Genomic DNA, 17,970 nt, shown 5'->3' on the forward strand with positions numbered 1-17,970 from the left:
AAAGCAAATGGTTGTACAGGAAACAGTTTCTGTATAGGCTGAAAACACATTAGGTGATGCAAGCCAGAAAAACAAAGTGTCTCCGTCCTATACCTCTGTATCTGGTGCACTTGCGGTTGGGACCACCCAGCGGTCAGGTCCATGTAGCTCTTGGAAGAGCTTTAGAGAGGTTATGTAAATGGCTTTTTGTCTCATGAATCTAATTTAAAGCTCTTTCAGAAATGTGTTTTTAAATGACCAGAATTTAGAAGCCATTGAGTCTAGAAAACTATACTACAGACTGGTATCTCACAATCCACTCCTAGAGAAGAATGCCCTATGTGTTTATTGTCTGGTATTGTTTTGTACTGGAATGTGGCTTCCTACAGCAAAAGTCAGTCGGTCATGTAGAAAACAAAAAGTCACTGCTCATCTTGCCTATGTCTAATATATTCAGCCATGTGGAGGTGGTTGAAACAGTCTGTGGCTGCCTACGGGAAGTCAGAGCACATGTCTGAAACTCCATGCAGAACAGAGAACATTTACATGTCTGCTAGAATCACGTGGTGCAGGGGAAAGGCTGGGAGACCATCAGGGCCCTCAGAAGGACAAACTCATTCACAGCTCTCCACAGAGCAGCTAGGGAAGCTGGAAGCAATTTTGGTCCCTCACCTGTGTTCTCTCCCTCTCCAGCTTTCTGTCTGAAATTGCTTGCATTCATAGTTTTGGTGATGAAGCCCAGACTATCTCCTCATTTAGCCTTTCTGATGTCATGAAAAGTTTCTTGTGCCTTTCACAGTGCCTATATCACTGATGGGGAAACTGAGAAATTTCTCACTAACCCGCTGCTCTCAGACTAAGATCTTAGGAACTTAGATATGCCTCTTTGGCTGTTCTTGCTGCAGTAGTGAAGGGGATTTGACTTCTTCCTTGATCTCCAGGCCCTGGCACAGCACAGAAAGGCAGGCTGCTTTGTTATTGGTGTATATTACCATGGTGAAGGGGAACCCATAGTATGAACAAGGAACCCATTCTGTTATGCAGTGAACCCACAAAATAAAGATACTTTCACAGTATGTTTTCTCCCATTCTGCTCCTCCTGCTTAAAAGGAAATCACCACAGAGATCTCAAATTTATTTCATTATTCACATTCAGCATCTTCTAGAAAATTCTCATTTGTCTCAGTGCTAGAAAGAATCTTGACAAAGGTTAAGCCACTGGTATGCTGGCAATGCCAGTCATCATGCTAACCAGTATCATCTCATTATTTTCTCTTGTACCTCCAAAGATCTATACCCATACACAATCCTTTTTTTTTTCTTCTGTAATTTACACTTTAAGTTTTCTCAGGCACAGACTTGTCATGGTTGTGTGTTGTAAAGTACATAATGTTCATCTGTGCATGGGTCTCTAACAGAATAGCATAAAAGAGGAGAGGGGAGGGGAGAGGAAAGGGAAAGGGGAAAGGAAAGATTTCTTGACAGTATTCCTTTACTGGCACTTGGTAGATATAAGGCAGGAAAAAGCCAGGGATAACTTCTGCATGAAGTATAGCACAGAATATATTTGAATCAATTTAATATATGACCCTTCACACCTTAAAAATGATAACTAAAGATACAGAGAATACCAGTGAAGAGCTAGAATTACTTCAAAATCATGAAGTATTTGTTTCATAGTTGTTTCTGTTGACTTAAATACTTTAGAGAAGTCAGTGTTATTGTTTCCAAATGATCTTAGTGATAACAGTTGGAGCCTGGGCAATAGGGAACAATTCATCTTTCTCAAGTAAAATGGGAATTTTGACGCTGCTTGTGCTGTGGTTGAACTCTTTGTAGCCAAATTTAGTATCATTTACCTCAACTGCCCCACAGCTTTTTCAAGCCAGCCTACCAGCTAAGAAAAGGAAATGCTTTCACTTTAGAGCTTTTGGAAGCCTGGACAAAAGCTCACTTTCTGTTCTTCAGGTTTCCTATATATGGCTTTCAACTAAGATGAGGACCTGCTCACTATACACCCTCTCCCATCCCCCATTTCCTGCCTGGGTTCATTAAATGCTGATTTGAAGTTGGCACACGCTTTTCTGATACAAAAGTAGTACTGTGTTCCTGGAACCATCAGAAAGTAGCATGTTATTATCTTTCACATTCCCTTCATATATATATGTGTTCTCCCCAAGCACAGAAAGGATTTTTATTGCTTGTTCTTAAATATGTGTGTGTTGTGTTTATTTAATTAAGCAAACAAACAAAAAACAACAACAACAAAAAATACAATGGTGAAGCAAAGCCCCGTTAAAAAAGAAAACCTCAGCTTGTCTGGGAGCACCCTAGCCCCAGGCTGTATTCTTTAATGCTAGTATCTGCAAATTGCTAATATTAAGCAAAGTGCAGTATATGACATAATGACTATACTGAATCATTTTCATATCTCTCATGCTTGTGTTTCAGTATCATGTTACTCAGGAGATAATAGTTTTCTTTCACCTGAGCAATGATGGTTGTTGTAATTAAATTAGTATGTGGCCATACAGGAGCCTGTATATTTTCCATTTTAACAAAACAGTTAAAATGGAAATACTTATTTTCTGCTATTTCAAGCCACCATAAAAAATGACAAAAATCATGAAGATGCTATCTTTCATCTTCACCTAGGAAGAATTATCAAAATTATTAGTTCTGTAGATATAACTACAAGTCATGCATGACAAGGAGTTAGGTAATTGATTCTTGTATTGCCTATATCTTCTGTTGTTGTTTGATACTTTCTGTATCTTTCATAGCTGTTGTCCACTTGAAGTCATTTAAAGAGAAATATCGATTCATTATTACTAGCACTAAAAAGAGATGTTAAGCCATGTAATAGTAAAGAAACTCTGAACAAGCCATATTACTGTCACATCTTATTATTCCAAATTGTGCTACAGAGTTGCATAAACTAAGTCGTTCTCAGGCTTGTCTTTCTTGAAATCCACATGAGTGAATCACTCAAATGGATATCAGCTGATTTCCATCAAGTCCATGAGATGGGCTTTGGCAACCCTCAGAGAAAATCACTGTATTGTTTTGTTTGCTTTCCTACAAAACACTCTCAATTAATATATTTTTCCTTTCCCAAAGTGGGAACAAATTATTAGTTGTCCCAAAATGCTAAATGTAGTAGAAGTGCAAAGATTTGCAGAGTGAAGAGGTTAGGCTAATAATGGCCAATTAGACCTACATCAGATGTATGCTGGCTTTTAGCAGGATTTTAGATAAGTGGCCCAATCTATTGGCCTATGGCCATAGAAGGTACAGCCCTGTTTTCCCCACCTGCCCCGCTCCCAGCTGTGTGCTCCCATTTTTCTCTCATCTCTGGCGTTCTGTCTTCTTGGTTTTCTACCACTGTAGTGGCAGAAATCTAACCCAACAAACCCCACTGCCTTCAGCACCTCTAGCACTTCAGAGAGGTCCTATTACCACATAAAGTCATAGACTTCATGAAGGGCTTTTCAATGATTTTGTGGTATTAATGGAGGGGGAAAAAAAAAAAAAAGTTAATTCTTTAGGGCTTAAGGGCTTGTATCTCCCTGAGGAAGCTGTTCTGTGGCAAACTGGTGAGTAAAGTTTAAGCCTCAGAAGTTATTTGGTGCTGGCTCCCCTTGTGACACTCCTGTTCTACACTGAGAATGCCTTTGGGTGATGAACATAGTCAGCTTTGACAATGGATTAATTAAACTGAGCAAAGGTGCTAATACGTGCAGTAGAAATACACATGGGGTGGCTAATGCAAGTAAGTTATTTTAAACAGTTCCCTCTGAAGACCAGTTCTAAGAACTATGAGTTCAAGTATCAAACCAAATAGTCATTTAAAACATAAGTCAGTTTAATTATTATTATTCAGCATTCACAGCTAAGTCTTTCCAAGTGCCTTGCAAATATTAGGGGAAAAATTAAATTAAAAAAATGTTTAAAATACACTTTTAAAATTTGTTTTTAAAATGTTTTTTAATTTTTTTAAATATATATTTTTTCACTTCGCTCGCTTGTTTGCATTTCAGATTTAAAAGGATTAGTCATTTAGAAATAATCTCATGTATAAGCTTTGGGCTAGTATATGTATACATGTATACACATATGTGTATCTTTATATTTTTTATCCATAGCTATATTCTTGAGGCTTAAAATACTTAATTTTGTGTTTTTAGCAATCATCAGAGAGTTGACAATTATAGATGTGTTATTACAGTAGGATGTAGGAACACACTGAAGCACATAGGATTGCTGTAGTGATCGGTACCCATTGCAGCCAGCAATAGCTTGCTTCAGCTTCAGTAGGGCATGATGGTCTAGTCGTCTCTACGTGCATACACCAAGCCAATGGCCCAGCCACTGACAGATATCAAGAACCCAATTTCCAGTTCTACACTTTGTCCAGACATTCTCAAATTGGTTACATATACTGAGCACACTGAAATCTGAATACTTATTGCCAGCCCTTGAGTCCTAGCTGGTACTGTCTTAGCAGCTGGCAGTTTCTCATGGGAGACTGGCTCCCATTTGAAGCACACAATCCTTAACCCTTAGCTTTGTCTTGGAAGGTCTATTGTATAATTTAAAAGTCACTCTTCATACATTTTCACTTTAAGATTGGTTATTTCCACTTTAAAATAATATGTCATATTTCATACAAAGTCTGTCTTCTCAGCTGCCTCATAAATTCAGACACTGAGAACAAAGTCTGCTTCCTCTTATTCCTATTATTGATTGGGATGCAGAATTATGATGGGAGTGTGGTAAAAACACAAAGGCAATCACCATGAAACATTCATGTGTGAGTGGATTACCTCCCCAGTAAATGTTGCAGAGGGTTTGTATATTACTCTGGCATGGATATAGAAATATTTTCTAAATATTAAGACTGTGGAATAGTACAAATGAAAATAACCATAAGTGCAAGTGGGGTCAGCACCTTTTCTTAAAATGTCATCATACTTGGATGAGACCTGTGATGAAAGCATGTAGTGTAAACTTAGCCCACTGTTATATTTTCAGTTTAATACCAAATGGTGTCTTAGCAAACAAGTCTCTGGTACAAGAACCATTGGTCTTAATTATGGTAGTAACAGATAAAATCAAGATTTCTTGTTAATGTTTTTATTATTAAAGATTTCCATGATTTTTCTAGCCTATGTATCTTTGTCTGAAATGTATTCAATTCATAAGATATTTAAAGGGAGAGCTGGCCAAGAGTGACAGAGTATCTGGTGAAGGGAGCAAGTGGCTGTGGGAACTGCAGGTCACAGCAGCACTCTGGCAGAGGTGCAGTTCCTTTTGGTCCCACATGAACATTTCTCATGTCCTCATCACTGAGGGAATGAGCGGGACAGCAGGAAACAAACTCATGATCTTACATGCTGGGCAAGGATTGGAATTAGAAGCATACGTTTGAGTTTTAGGTCCCAGTTGACTGGTGGCTTGCAAACATGATGCCTATCTACAAGAAGGGCCTGAGGGCAGACCCGGGGAACTATAGGCCTGTCAGTTTGACTTCAGTGCTAGGGAAGCTCATGGAGCAGATTATCTTGAGTGTCATCACGCGGCACTTGCAGGGCAAGCAGGCGATCAGGCCCAGTCAGCATGGGTTTATGAAAGACAGGTCCTGCTTAACGAACCTGATCTCCTTCTATGACAAAGTGACGCACTGGGTGGATGAGGGAAAGGCTGTGGATGTGGTCTACCTTGACTTCAGCAAGGCTTTTGACACTGTTTCCCACAGCATTCTCCTCTAGAAACTGTCTGCTTGTGGCTTGGACTGGCGTACGCTTCGTTGGGTTAGAAACTGGCTGGATATCCGGGCCCAAAGAGTCATGGTGAATGGAGTCAAATCCAGTTGGAGGCCAGTCACTAGTGGCATTCCCCAGGGCTTGGTGCTGGGGCTGGTCCTCTTTAATATCTTCATCAATAATCTGGACGAGGGCATTGAGTGCACCCTCAGTAAGTTTGCAGATGACACCAAGTTAGGTGCGTGTGTCAATCTGCTCGAGGGTAGGAAGGCTCTGCAGGAGGATCTGGATAGGCTGGACCGATGGGCTGAGGTCAACTGTATGAAGTTCAACAAGGCCAAGTGCCGGGTCCTGCACCTGGGGCGCAATAACCCCAAGCAGAGCTACAGACTGGGAGAGGATTGGTTGGAAAGCTGCCAGGTGGAGAAGGACCTGGGAATATTGGTTGATAGTTGGCTGAATATGAGCCAGCAGTGTGCTCAGGTGGCCAAGAAGGCCAACAGCATCCTGGCTTGCATAAGAAGCAGCATGGCCAGCAGGGCTAGGGAAGTGATTGTCCCCCTGTACTCGTCTCTGATGAGGCCGCACCTCGGGTACTGTGTTCAGTTTTGGGCCCCTCGCTACAAGAAGGACATCAAGGTGCTTGAGCGAGTCCAGAGAAGGGCGACAAAGCTGGTGAGGGGTATGGAGAACAAGTCCTACGAGGAGTGGCTGAGGGAGCTGGGCTTGTTCAGCCTGGAGAAAAGGAGGCTCAGGGGCAACCTTATTGCTCTCTACAGATACCTTAAAGGAGGCTGTAGCGAGGTGAGGGTTTGTCTATTCTCCCATGTGCCTGGGGACAGGACGAGGGGGAATGGGCTGAAGTTGCGCCAGGGGAGTTTTAGGTTGGATGTTAGGAAGAACTTCCTTACTGAGAGGGTTGTGAGGCATTGGAACGGGCTGCCCAGGGAAATGGTGGAGTCACCATCCCTGAAGGTCTTTAAAAGACGTTTAGATGTAGAGCTTAGCAATATGGTTTAGTGGGGACTGTTAGTGTTAGGTCAGAGGTTGGACTCGATGATCTTGAGGTCTCTTCCAACCTAGAAGTTCTGTGATTCTGTGAGTTCCTGTCCCAGAATGACAAGCGGTAAAATGTTGAATTGAGTGAAGATTTCATTTATTTAGTTTTTCTGCTAACTCCTGCGCCTTCTTTGGGGCTGAATTTATGTTGGTGCATAGGAGAGAGAACTGATTCCAGTTTCAGCTCTCTTTGTTTTGAGATACTGCTTAGCCAAGCCTCAGTTCCAGAAGGGGAAACACAAACAAAGTCTATTCCACAATTATCTTTCACTAGCTCTTAGCAGTCTGTTTGATAGAGGGTTTACTTATAAGAACAGATAAATGAGTACATGAAACATCATGCTAAAAATATCACAAAATAAGAAGCATAGCTGAACTTCATCTCTGGTCTCAGCATGTAAAGACTGTGTCCATTTGGGAAACAAAGGTGGAACCTGCCCAAGGTGCATTAAATGTAATCCTAGGTTTTCTGGGAAGCAATCCTACTTCTTCATTTTCAGACCGTATGCTTTTCTGTGTAAATGTTCCTAGGACACTGTAATAAATCTAGTTGTTTGGTGTGTTACTGAGAAAACATTGAAGATCTGGGCCTAAAATTGCTGACCAAGAAATGTTCTGCCAGCAAGTCTTGTCATAATTTATATTTCTAACAGAAATCAAAAGGCAGCAGTGGAGGTTTCTTTCTATTTCTGTCATCAGGCCATAATCCAATTATAATGTTCCAAGTTCCAAGGTGTATTTCCATCCAAGTTTTCACCTTCAAGAGAGATTAAAATGGTGTAGAACACAAGTTTCAGTCATCTCTAATTAATACTAATGATATTAATGATAATTAATGGGTAACTTTAGAGTTGAAATGGAATGAGAAAAAAAGTAATGGCTAGTTCTTTAGGGAGGAAAAGAAGTTAATTCAATGTGTTATAATTAAAATTCTTTTCTGCCTTTTTCAGCATATCCACTGAAATATTTTGCTTTAATAGCTTAGTGTCTGTGCCTTAAATGCATGAATATATGAGGAATCAAAAATGTTTAGAGGCAGAAAAGAGAAGAAATCAGAATTTACTGCATAAACTACATGTTAAATACAGGCTTTATTTTATTTTATTTTATTTTATTTTATTTTATTTTATTTTATTTTATTTTATTTTATTTTATTTTATTTTATTTTATTTTATTTTATTTTATTTTATTTTATTGTTATTTTGCTTTAATGTTAAGGATGTTAAAGAAATGACATAAAAATACAATTCTCTCCTCTCTTCTCTGCTGTTGTCTCATAGGCAGGTGGGAAATAGAGGCATTCTCATCAATACATGTTTATTTTGAACTTGTTTTGGAAGAGAGGACTAGGGGTGGGCAAAATGGAGGTGAAGTTGAAAGTGGTAACAATACTGGAATTCAAACCTTTTTGGCCTCTTTCCTCTCTTTCTGAGCCTTCAGCCTGAGATGGAGTTGTATGAGGATCAGCAGAATGACTGGAGATAATGGGCAGTAAAATCTCTGCCTCTGAGCTCTCCTTGGACCAGATGAGGTCCTATAGGGAATGCCAATGGTGTCTGGGTAAAGTAATAATTTGTTTTATAATCATTCATTTTCTTCTCTTCATCTGCAGCCTCAGAGCCCAATTTGAAGGTACGTTCAAGGTTAAAACAAAAGGTGACGGAAAGGAGAAGCAGTCCTTTACTCAGGAGAAAGGATGGAAACGTTGTCAGTTCATTCAAGAAGCGACTCTTTGAGGTGACAGGTAATGTCAGAATAGAGAAATTATGTCATAACTGTGACTGCTTGTAGGCATATATAAAATACTCCTAAAAGTGGTATATTGGAATTTAAATTGTTTACTAAACAAAAGTATGCATCGTCTTTTTTTTTTTTTTCTTTTAATCTTTCCTGCTGCTGACAAGAAAAGCATATTAAAGAAATTGCTATGTATGAATAACTTGTAATCTTCAGCTTTCTACCACTTACTGAAAAGACATTGTCCATTTGAAAGCCATCCTTTCCAGCCAGTTTGGAAAACAGTGCTTGGGAAACAGGTAGAACAAATAATCGGTAAACTGTTGATGGTATGGGATATTAAATGAGAAAACAATAGCATCTTCCCCTAATTTGTGTCTTCTGTACATGGAGAGCATTTGGAGTTTTGCATGTCCCACTTCTTGTCTCCTGTGGAAAATGTAGATGCTACTAGCAGGCACAAACACACCTGTCTGATGTTACTTAGGTTAATCACAGACCGTTTTGGAATCTTGTGTTTGGTCCTATCCTGCTGGTTTCTCTTGCTTGAAAATGTCAATCAGTTCATTTTGATGTAAGGGCTCACTAAGCTATTTTTTCAGTAGCACAAGTTGAAATGTTTAAATACTGAGTGACGTATTTTTGGCCACAGCTGATAGTATTCTTGGTAATTGAAAGGAAACTTTTAGCGTGTAAAGATACAGGATTCTGAATATAAAGGGATAGAGGGAAAAAAAGCAAAATAAAAATTTGTCATCAAGTAGTATTTCTTTCAATATTTTTCCTACCCTTGACAGTGGATGCCAAGGCTTTCTTTCACCTGTTTGACATTATAGAGTCATAACTTCGTAACATATATTATTTTGCAGAATTGCACCCCAGCTGCTAAACAGTCTAAAATTCTCTCATTTTGGTGCTCAGGACTAGAATGAGTCAAGACCTTAATTGTTGATTTGAAAGAGAAGAACATTTGAGGTTTCTTACTTTGACTTCACATTAGTATTTGGTACCTTCATGGCTTGTTCAAGTGTTACTACAATCAGGCTGTATGCTTATACAATGAAATGTTTCTGAACTGTCAAACGTGACTTAATTCATTTAGTATATCAGAATTATGACACAACAAGAAGGAAGTATAAAGCATAATGAATGAATTCACTTCGATGTCCTCATAAATGAAATTCTTATTCATTAGAATTTTTACAACTAATGTACTATTTCCATTTGCTGATGCTGTTATGAGCTTCTTGATCTCCACTACCTTATAATGAAAGGTGATTTTAGATGATTTCTTTATATTTTGTACACTTGCAAGAAAAGTATAAAGTAAAATGTTTTACCCAGAATATTCTTTTCCTGCAGCCATCGACAAAACAGAAACCTGGAGGGAAAAAAAAAAAAGTATTCTCTTTCTGGATCTGACAATAATTCTCAGCATTACAGATTGTAATTGTAATTAACAATATCTGTTATATGACACTTTTTACCTTTCATAAACAGAGCTTCCCTGATGCAGCATTTGCCTGAAGCTTTTTTCTCCTTTTTAAAATTCTTTTAACTAAAAGTAGCCCTTTATTTATATAAAAGAACTATTATAATTATTCAAAAACTGAGAAAAGAAAAAAAGTTTCTACTGCTCTATGAAAAGTAGTGAGAAAACAGGGAAAGAACTTTACCTTACCAGCTACTGTAGCTTGGTACTGATTCACTTCAGTAAATTGAAATCAGCTTTAGCAAGAAACAGCAACAGGTCCAAGAAACTACCAGGAAATCTCCTGTTACTTTTGGTCAAAATGAGGATGTATTTTTGCAAGTTAACTGAGAAAGAGCAAAGAAGCAAAGAAGTGGCCATAGAATATTTACTGCCACACTTAGTTGTTCATTATTTTAACTTCCTGAAGATTTGCATTTGAAGGTTATCACCTGAAATAGCCTTATCTCTACTAATGCCACATTCTTTCATCTTTATCCTTGTTAGTTGTTCCCATGTGCAGAACTTTCATTTATATCAGTATAGGATTAGAATGACTGAATGCAGCAACACACAATTAGACTCTTCCCCGTTATCTTTAAAAGAACTTGGGAAATATTAAATCAAGATAACATATAGCCTTTAAAATGCCATTTTAAGATTATTGTATGTGGTAAATATTCCTTCGTATTTGTACTAAAGATGCAGTGAAAGTGGTGTATATTCTGTCATTATTACTTGCATATGTAAAAATTTGGCTACAACAGCACCCTTTTTAAATACTAAGGGGATGGCAGTAGGCCTCATGAATTGATGGTATGTTATCATGACCTTTGCAAGCCTACTATCTCTGTCATTTTGATCTCTTACAGAAGCAGGACTCAATTAAAAATAAAATACTTTATATCCTTTTCACTCTTTACAAGTTCTGTGTGTCTATCCTTGCCTGATACTGAGCATCATACCATCTTTGTGAAAATGATTAAATAATTAAATTCACCCTTTGTAAAGCAGACGGGTCAGAAAGAGAAAGACCAAGAGTATTTTTCCTTGTTAGCACTGTAAAAGGACAAACAAAGGAAAAGGAGAGTGAGTTAAAAAACTTTAGTGTAAGTAAATAGCCCATTCATAATTGGTAGATATTTTTCAACAGCAAAAGAAAACACCTTGTGCCATTAAGTGTATCCAGTTAATTGAAGTGTTGTGTTTTTTGGTGTGAACCATGAATTCATGTATGCTTCATCTGTTTTCCAGAATCCTCAGTCAGTAGCAGCTCCCCTGGATCAGGTCCCAGTTCCCCAAGCAATGGTCCGACCAGCAGTATAACAGAAAGTGAAAGCTCAGTTTTGCCATCTAGCATTCAAGCTGAGGTAAGACTCTTTCTCTTTATTGGGTAGTTGACTGCTCAGATGGCAAGGTTGAAGAGATTTGAAACTCCAGTTTGATGATACATACAAGCAAAATAATTGCAGAAGCTATAATCATCAGAGATACTAGGACACTGCAGGCTTACAGGAAAGTATGTTTTATATGAGATATGTGTTCAGAAAGGAGGCCAGCAAATAAAGAGACTCTTCGGTAACAGAAGCCTAAACAAAAGCAGCTGTGATGCTACCAAAGAAGTTGGAGAAGGCTATGGAAGGAATTAGGAAGCATCTGTGTTGCAGAATATTAGGAAAGATATTGGGGAGCAAGGGGATGAAGAACTAATGAGGTAACAACAGTTGAACATGAGATGAACAATCACTGCAGTGTTTACAGTGTCACTGCAGCCCTCTTCCTGGATGAGGCAAAAAAGCAATGCTTTACCTGTTTTCAGGATCTCATATTGCTGTGGGTGGGAGGAAATCTGGCTTACCTTCTGGGATAATTTGAAGAAGTGCACAGTGGTGAATGCTAATGAAGAACTTTCACATGTGAAAGACTGACTTCATCATTGCTGACTCTAACACGTAAGAGATAAGGCAATCCGAGGTTCAGATGCTGTTGAAGTAGATTTGTTTAGGTACAGTATCAGTGTTAAGTGACTAAGTCTTTTTTCACATCTGCCTTTGCTGTACCTCAGTTTCTTTATCTGTTCAGTGCTTACCAATGTAACTGATTTGCTAGGAGTCTTTGACACTTCTTTTGTGAAGCTAGATTGTACATGGAAGGAATCTTAACTACTCATTATTGTGTTTCATACTTACGTGCCTATAACGACAGGAATGCAGATGGTAAATCAGTTGTGATAAACCTCATTTACCATAGACATCAGGCCTAAGTCATGCTTTCCATGGCAATATTGTAAAGGGACAATAAATTAATACAACTAAGAGAGAAAGAAATTCAGAAACATCCTGTGTCCAGTGCCCCTACATATAGCAATTCTGGCTTTGGTGGTAAAATTTTCTATTAATCATTGGTTTATACAATGTGTTAGAAAAAATTGCATAAGAAAACGTGATTTAACAGAGTTTTAGCTAATGGAGCTATTTCTCCAGGTCAGTGGCAGGACACTCACCTCAAAAAAAAAAAAAAAAGAAAAAAAAAAAAAAAAAAAGAATGGGCAGTTCAACCTCCAGCAGTGACTTTTCCCCATAATGAATTAATTGTGTGTGTGAACTATGATCCAGGGGGCAGGTGGGTGACCTCTGCACACTGATTAGTAGCCTCTCTTTGGCCCGTAACCAAAAAGAAAAAAAATGGCATTGATGGCTAACATGTGGTCTTGCCTCATAGCCCCTCTGTATGTGATTGCAAAAAAATGTAAATGATGCAGAGCAAGATCCATCATTCAGATAAGATCAGATCCTAGTTCTGTAGAATTAAATGGTATATTTTAATATTGGGAATGTTGTAGTTAGAAGTTTGGCATATACAGATGTTAATGCTGTATTAAACAGGAAAACCTACTCAATTGGATCTTGTGTTGATTTGAGAATACTACAAAATGTAAGGGGAATAATGACGCAGACTGGCTTACAGTGCTTGTTACTTTGCACGTTTTAGTTTCTCGACACTTGCCCACAGTGTTGAACTACTATAAAGACAAGCATACAACCCAGTCAGACTGGCAATCTGGGGAGATTTGGAAAGGCTGTACCAAGAACCAACAAAGTTATACTCTGTTTATTAATACAAAACTTTGTTGCACATCAGTTGCCATTACTGTGCCAGACATCTGTAGGTTTAGTTCCACACAATCCAAAACTTCAAATGAGCCTAAAAAGTTCCTTTTAAAGTTAATTTCCATGTGCTGGAAATTAATGTGTCAGTCACTTAGCTAGCTGGAAGTGGGCTAAAAAACTGAAACTACTGACTTCCATTTCTGGATCTAGTCAGGGATTTCTTTACCTCTCTGGTTACTTGACTGTTAATACTGTGGTCCTGTGGGCTCTAACATTTTTCCATAAATCTCAATTTCAGTGCATTTTGTTTTCAGTGGGATTTTCCTTGGTAGTTTAACAGCAACCAAACTGCTACATATTGCTTTGCTAGCTTAGCATTAGCTGCCAGCTCTCCAAGGTTATATATCTAATTCATTTTTCATCAGTTACATAAAGTACAGAAGTTTCTAATAATAGGATAAGTGTTCCAAAATCACCCAAAGTATCACTTGTTTTGCTGTAATTCTGCATGACTCACATTGCTGTTGTTTCATAATCGTTGTTGTGACATTTGCAGTAAGTGTTGTGCTCATATCTGAGTGGGTGGATAGCCGTGGTTTTCATGGCAGCAAATAAAACACTTTTTGCTGGGGAAAAACAGGTTGCTATGACAGAGCCATTTACCAGTAAAACATGAGTCAATACCGTAAATGATTACACTCCAGTGCATAGACAGAATTAGAGCATTATCAGTAATGAAACAGATTTTTAAAGTCTTCTTGACATATCCATTTGAATAGCTAGACCTCTAAATGGTTTACCCTCTGGAGCAGACAGTCTGGTGAGCAGACATTTACATTTTTTTGAATGCATAAAGGTGCACTGCAAACGGTACATTTTTGCAGATAATCTTTTACTATCATAGTTCCCCTAATGATACTTTCAGTACCATTTGTTAAAACACTGGTCTCATTATATGAAACTTGAAAGTTAAACTCAAGATTTTAATTGCGCCTTAGAAATAAAATGCTATTTTTATTAGGCCCACTTCTCTCCAGCAGCATCAAGGTTCACCGCAGTAGCTATTTGTCTCATGTAGCGTGCTGTACATTTTCAGGTCACCTGCTGTGCTGGGGCTAAATCGTACTTGCATGAGAAATGCAAGCAGGATTGATCCCCTGCACAGCCACGTCCCTTGTGTTCAGAGGGACAACCTGCCATAGACACGAGAAATTATTAATTTTGGGCATACACAGCCTGGTCAAAAGCCATTGAAGTCAATGACAGACTTCCACATGGTGTCAGTGGGCTCCAGATAGTTTTCTTTCTCTTTCATTTGCTCATTGGAAAGCAGCATTTTCTAGAATATCACTTTATACAGGAGGCATAAATGACATACATGGCAGGTAAATGTATAGTTGATCTGTGCAAGCCCACAGCCCTGTGTTTGTAATTCTCAGCTCAATATGGCACACTTCGCAAGTGGCTAGAGGCAAATTGTCTGCGTTTCTGACCAGCTGGTGAGGTTTGTTTCAACTGTACATGAAGAGAGTCTAATTAGCAAAATAAGAAATAAGAATGTAATAGTGAATATTCAAAGCTATGAAAAAACTTAGTCTAGCTTCACAATTTACAAGTATTAAAGCCAAACCATTTCCCCTTCCCCATCTAATGTCTAAATGTGCATATAAACATGTACACACAAAGTTGGTGTTCCTGCTTCTCTGCAGGCACTGGCAGCAAAATAGAAGTATGATAACTAAATATGGGTACTTGTTGATCATCCTGCACTGTTACATTTTGTTATCATACCTCTATTTTAAGAAAGACAGTAAGTAGGCTGACAGGCTATTTTAAGCATCAGGGAGCAGGATCCATGGGCCCAGAGAGTATGTATATGGAGGAGCAAGTAAGGCAGTTGTTTTGGGGATAATTTGGGTGCCAGTCCAAACCATCAAGTCTGCACGGAGAAGGAGGACCATGACTTAGCCGTTGTTCTGCAAAGCGACACTGCTGGCAACTCCAGTTTGTGCCACCATCTCAGGGTATTGTCAACTGTGTAAAGAGAATTTGCAGCTGGGGTCATGTAATTGTATTGCAGCATGTACTGGACTCTAATCCATGCAGGTGGGCTGCTAAACTTACGCTGGGAGATGAGGTTTTACTGGCATTTAGACTAATTTTTATTGAAACTATTAAAAAAACAAAGTTACCAAAATTAAAATGATTGATTATTAGAGGTATTAAAAATTTGACAGAAGTAGTCTTAACTAATAAGTTCCTGTTTTCAACATTAACCTCCCATGGTATACATGTATAACATGATTGATTCTGCCTTGTGTAACAGTCATGCCTGATCTTAGTGTGGGAATATGTTTTACTGTCAAAAACACTGTCACAGTTGTGTTAGTTCAAATCGTAGAAGGTAATGGTGGCGTACTGAAAACCAGAAAGGAAACATGCATTTTGAAGTGTCTCTGTGTACATACTGCAGTGGGTACAAATTTGATGATCTTCTAAAAAGCACATCAGAGGTGCTGCGGGTTTCTTTTTCCAGTTAAATCATTGTAGTCTTCCTCAATTATATCTCCAAAGTCTTGACATATTTGGTTTTAATCATAGTCAAAGTTGGATGTTATCAAGGCAAGACACTGTTAGCCAAGATTTAATGTAATATACAAGTGAAGCTTCTTTGTTTCGTATGCTATCTGTTGAGATTCCCTAGGTACCAAAAGAAAATTACAGAGATAGACTTCTACTGTTATTGTCTCAGTGATAGGTCATACCTCCAAACAAACTGTATGAGGAAGGTTATGTTTTGCAATAACATCCTGTGTTTTTGTGCCTAACCACTTTTCATTGATGGTCTGAAGTTGCATTGTATTAGCACAAAGTATTTTACAGAGTTAATTGATATTCCAGGTTTGTCCAGGGGAAAATCTACAGCTCCCCACAACATGCTTGACAAGTTATTATATTTACTTTAGTCAAAGCCCGAGTGTGCAGTATCCCTCTTGGAGGTGGTCTATTATTGGAGTCCCATATGCTTTTTGTTTGGGAAGAAAGCAGTCACTGTGTCATACTGTTACACAGGGTATTCTTTTTCAAGGATGTTGTTCCCTTGGGGACGATATCATGCCAGAGTTCCTAAGTCTAATAAGACCTTTGTAGGTCTTATTGTGTTAAAGTTCTGGGAGGGAAGCAAGAGTTAAACAGAAAATATAATTCAAGCAACTATACTAGACCACATGTTGAAAAACATGACTGTTAAAGTAAAAAGGCAAAGGCATCAAAAAGATTCCTGTTGCGGTAATGCAACTTTATGTTTCTTCCCAATGAATCTAAAATGGAAAGACAGAGGGTGATCTTTGTAGAATGTCTGTTTTTACTTGACAGTAATTAAAAATATATCAGCAATTCCACATCCTTTAAAATTATATCACAAGGATTCAAAGCAAGTGTTAAAGATCTTAACTTTAAAGGAGTTATAAAGGCTGTGAGAGGGTTCACCATCATCATCATCATCAGAGAATGATGGGACACTGTTCTTGTGTATATGCAGAGAGAGAGTATATTTTTTTAAACATCAGATGTGACAATGTGGCTCACTTTCTACCCAAGATTCCCATGTCAATGGAAGTAAATAATGTGCCTGAAACATCCTCATATCACAATATGGGTAAATTAACACATAAACCAGGTAGGATACGTTTCATACCTTACCACAAAACTTTAAGAACCGTAACAATGTAGACATTTAATACATCCATAATCTTGACACCTTTGGTTTGGCTAGATAAAGACATTCAGAAGTTTAGCCAATGAATTAATTTAGCCAATGAATTTCTGATAGTGAAATTCACTGAATTTCTAATAGTGAAAGTGCAGTTGACAAGAGAAGAGAAGGTCTAAGAATCCTCAAGATTCTGGGATGGAGTAGGAATTTGATTTACTAACCAAGGTATAATCCCAGATGTATTTCAGTTGTTTTCCTAAGGAAGGAAATATCAATAGCTTTTTCACAGGGACAGTACTTATCTGGAACCCCATTGGGATGCAAACCAATGCATGATACATAACTGGCTATCAATGCACAATCAGAATAAAATAGCCAAGATAAAAAGCCTCGAGATTATACATACTTTGTTTTTTTCTCTTTATTCCAGCATCTGGTTTCACAGCAACGCCTTTTGATTCAGGATGAATCAGTGAACTTGTTGAGTCTGTACACGTCCCCTTCTCTGCCCAACATTACCTTGGGACTTCCAGCAGTACAAACTCAAATCACTGTAAGTGACCAGTCCAAAGCCTTACTGTCTACTTTTGCTCCCAGAAAGCCTACTTTCTGCCTATTCTCTTTTTTAGCATTTTGTAACATAAGCAATTGATAGTAGGAGACAGACCTTTCTTTGCATTGGGCAACTTCTGAAAATTTAAGGGCACAACTTGAAAGCAGTAGTCATTCTTAATCACAAGTAAGTGCCAGTGTGGAGCTTAGCTAAATATAGGCCATATATATTGCATTTATATCTGCAAATCTGATAACAGATTTCAGACATGGTGAGAAAAACATGAGGAGACAATTTAGTATAAATGTTCAAATTATATGATCACTCCTACCTGGTAAAGTACAGCACCTGTAACTTTTTATAATGAGATGCTAACAGGAACATAAGCTGGGCTGAAGTGTGGTAGTGGAAGAACCCTGTATTCCTGCAAGTGGGTTTGTTTTATAAGGGGTGTACTATCAATTATAAATTAAATCTGTGGATATATAAACAACATTTAATGACTAGTTATATTCATATGCCCTTTGTTCAGTCTGTAGCAATCAACTTTATTTAGAGCTCAATGTTAAATTAGTATGTGA

The 17,970-nt window shown here is 38.2% G+C and overlaps 1 protein-coding gene across 2 annotated transcripts in view; it reads left to right on the plus strand.

Annotated features, from left to right (window-relative positions):
* Positions 1-17,970, plus strand: part of HDAC9 (histone deacetylase 9) — a 472,308-nt gene that overhangs the window by 258,647 nt on the left and 195,691 nt on the right. For both annotated transcript variants that reach the window (XM_032181790.1, XM_032181791.1), the window contains exons 8-10: positions 8,416-8,547; positions 11,266-11,381; positions 17,267-17,389. In XM_032181790.1, the coding sequence (XP_032037681.1) occupies positions 8,416-8,547; positions 11,266-11,381; positions 17,267-17,389 (371 nt within the window). The remainder of the gene's footprint in view (positions 1-8,415; positions 8,548-11,265; positions 11,382-17,266; positions 17,390-17,970) is intronic.

This window comes from Aythya fuligula, chromosome 2 (genome assembly GCF_009819795.1).
Source record: "Aythya fuligula isolate bAytFul2 chromosome 2, bAytFul2.pri, whole genome shotgun sequence".
NCBI lineage: Eukaryota > Metazoa > Chordata > Aves > Anseriformes > Anatidae > Aythya > Aythya fuligula.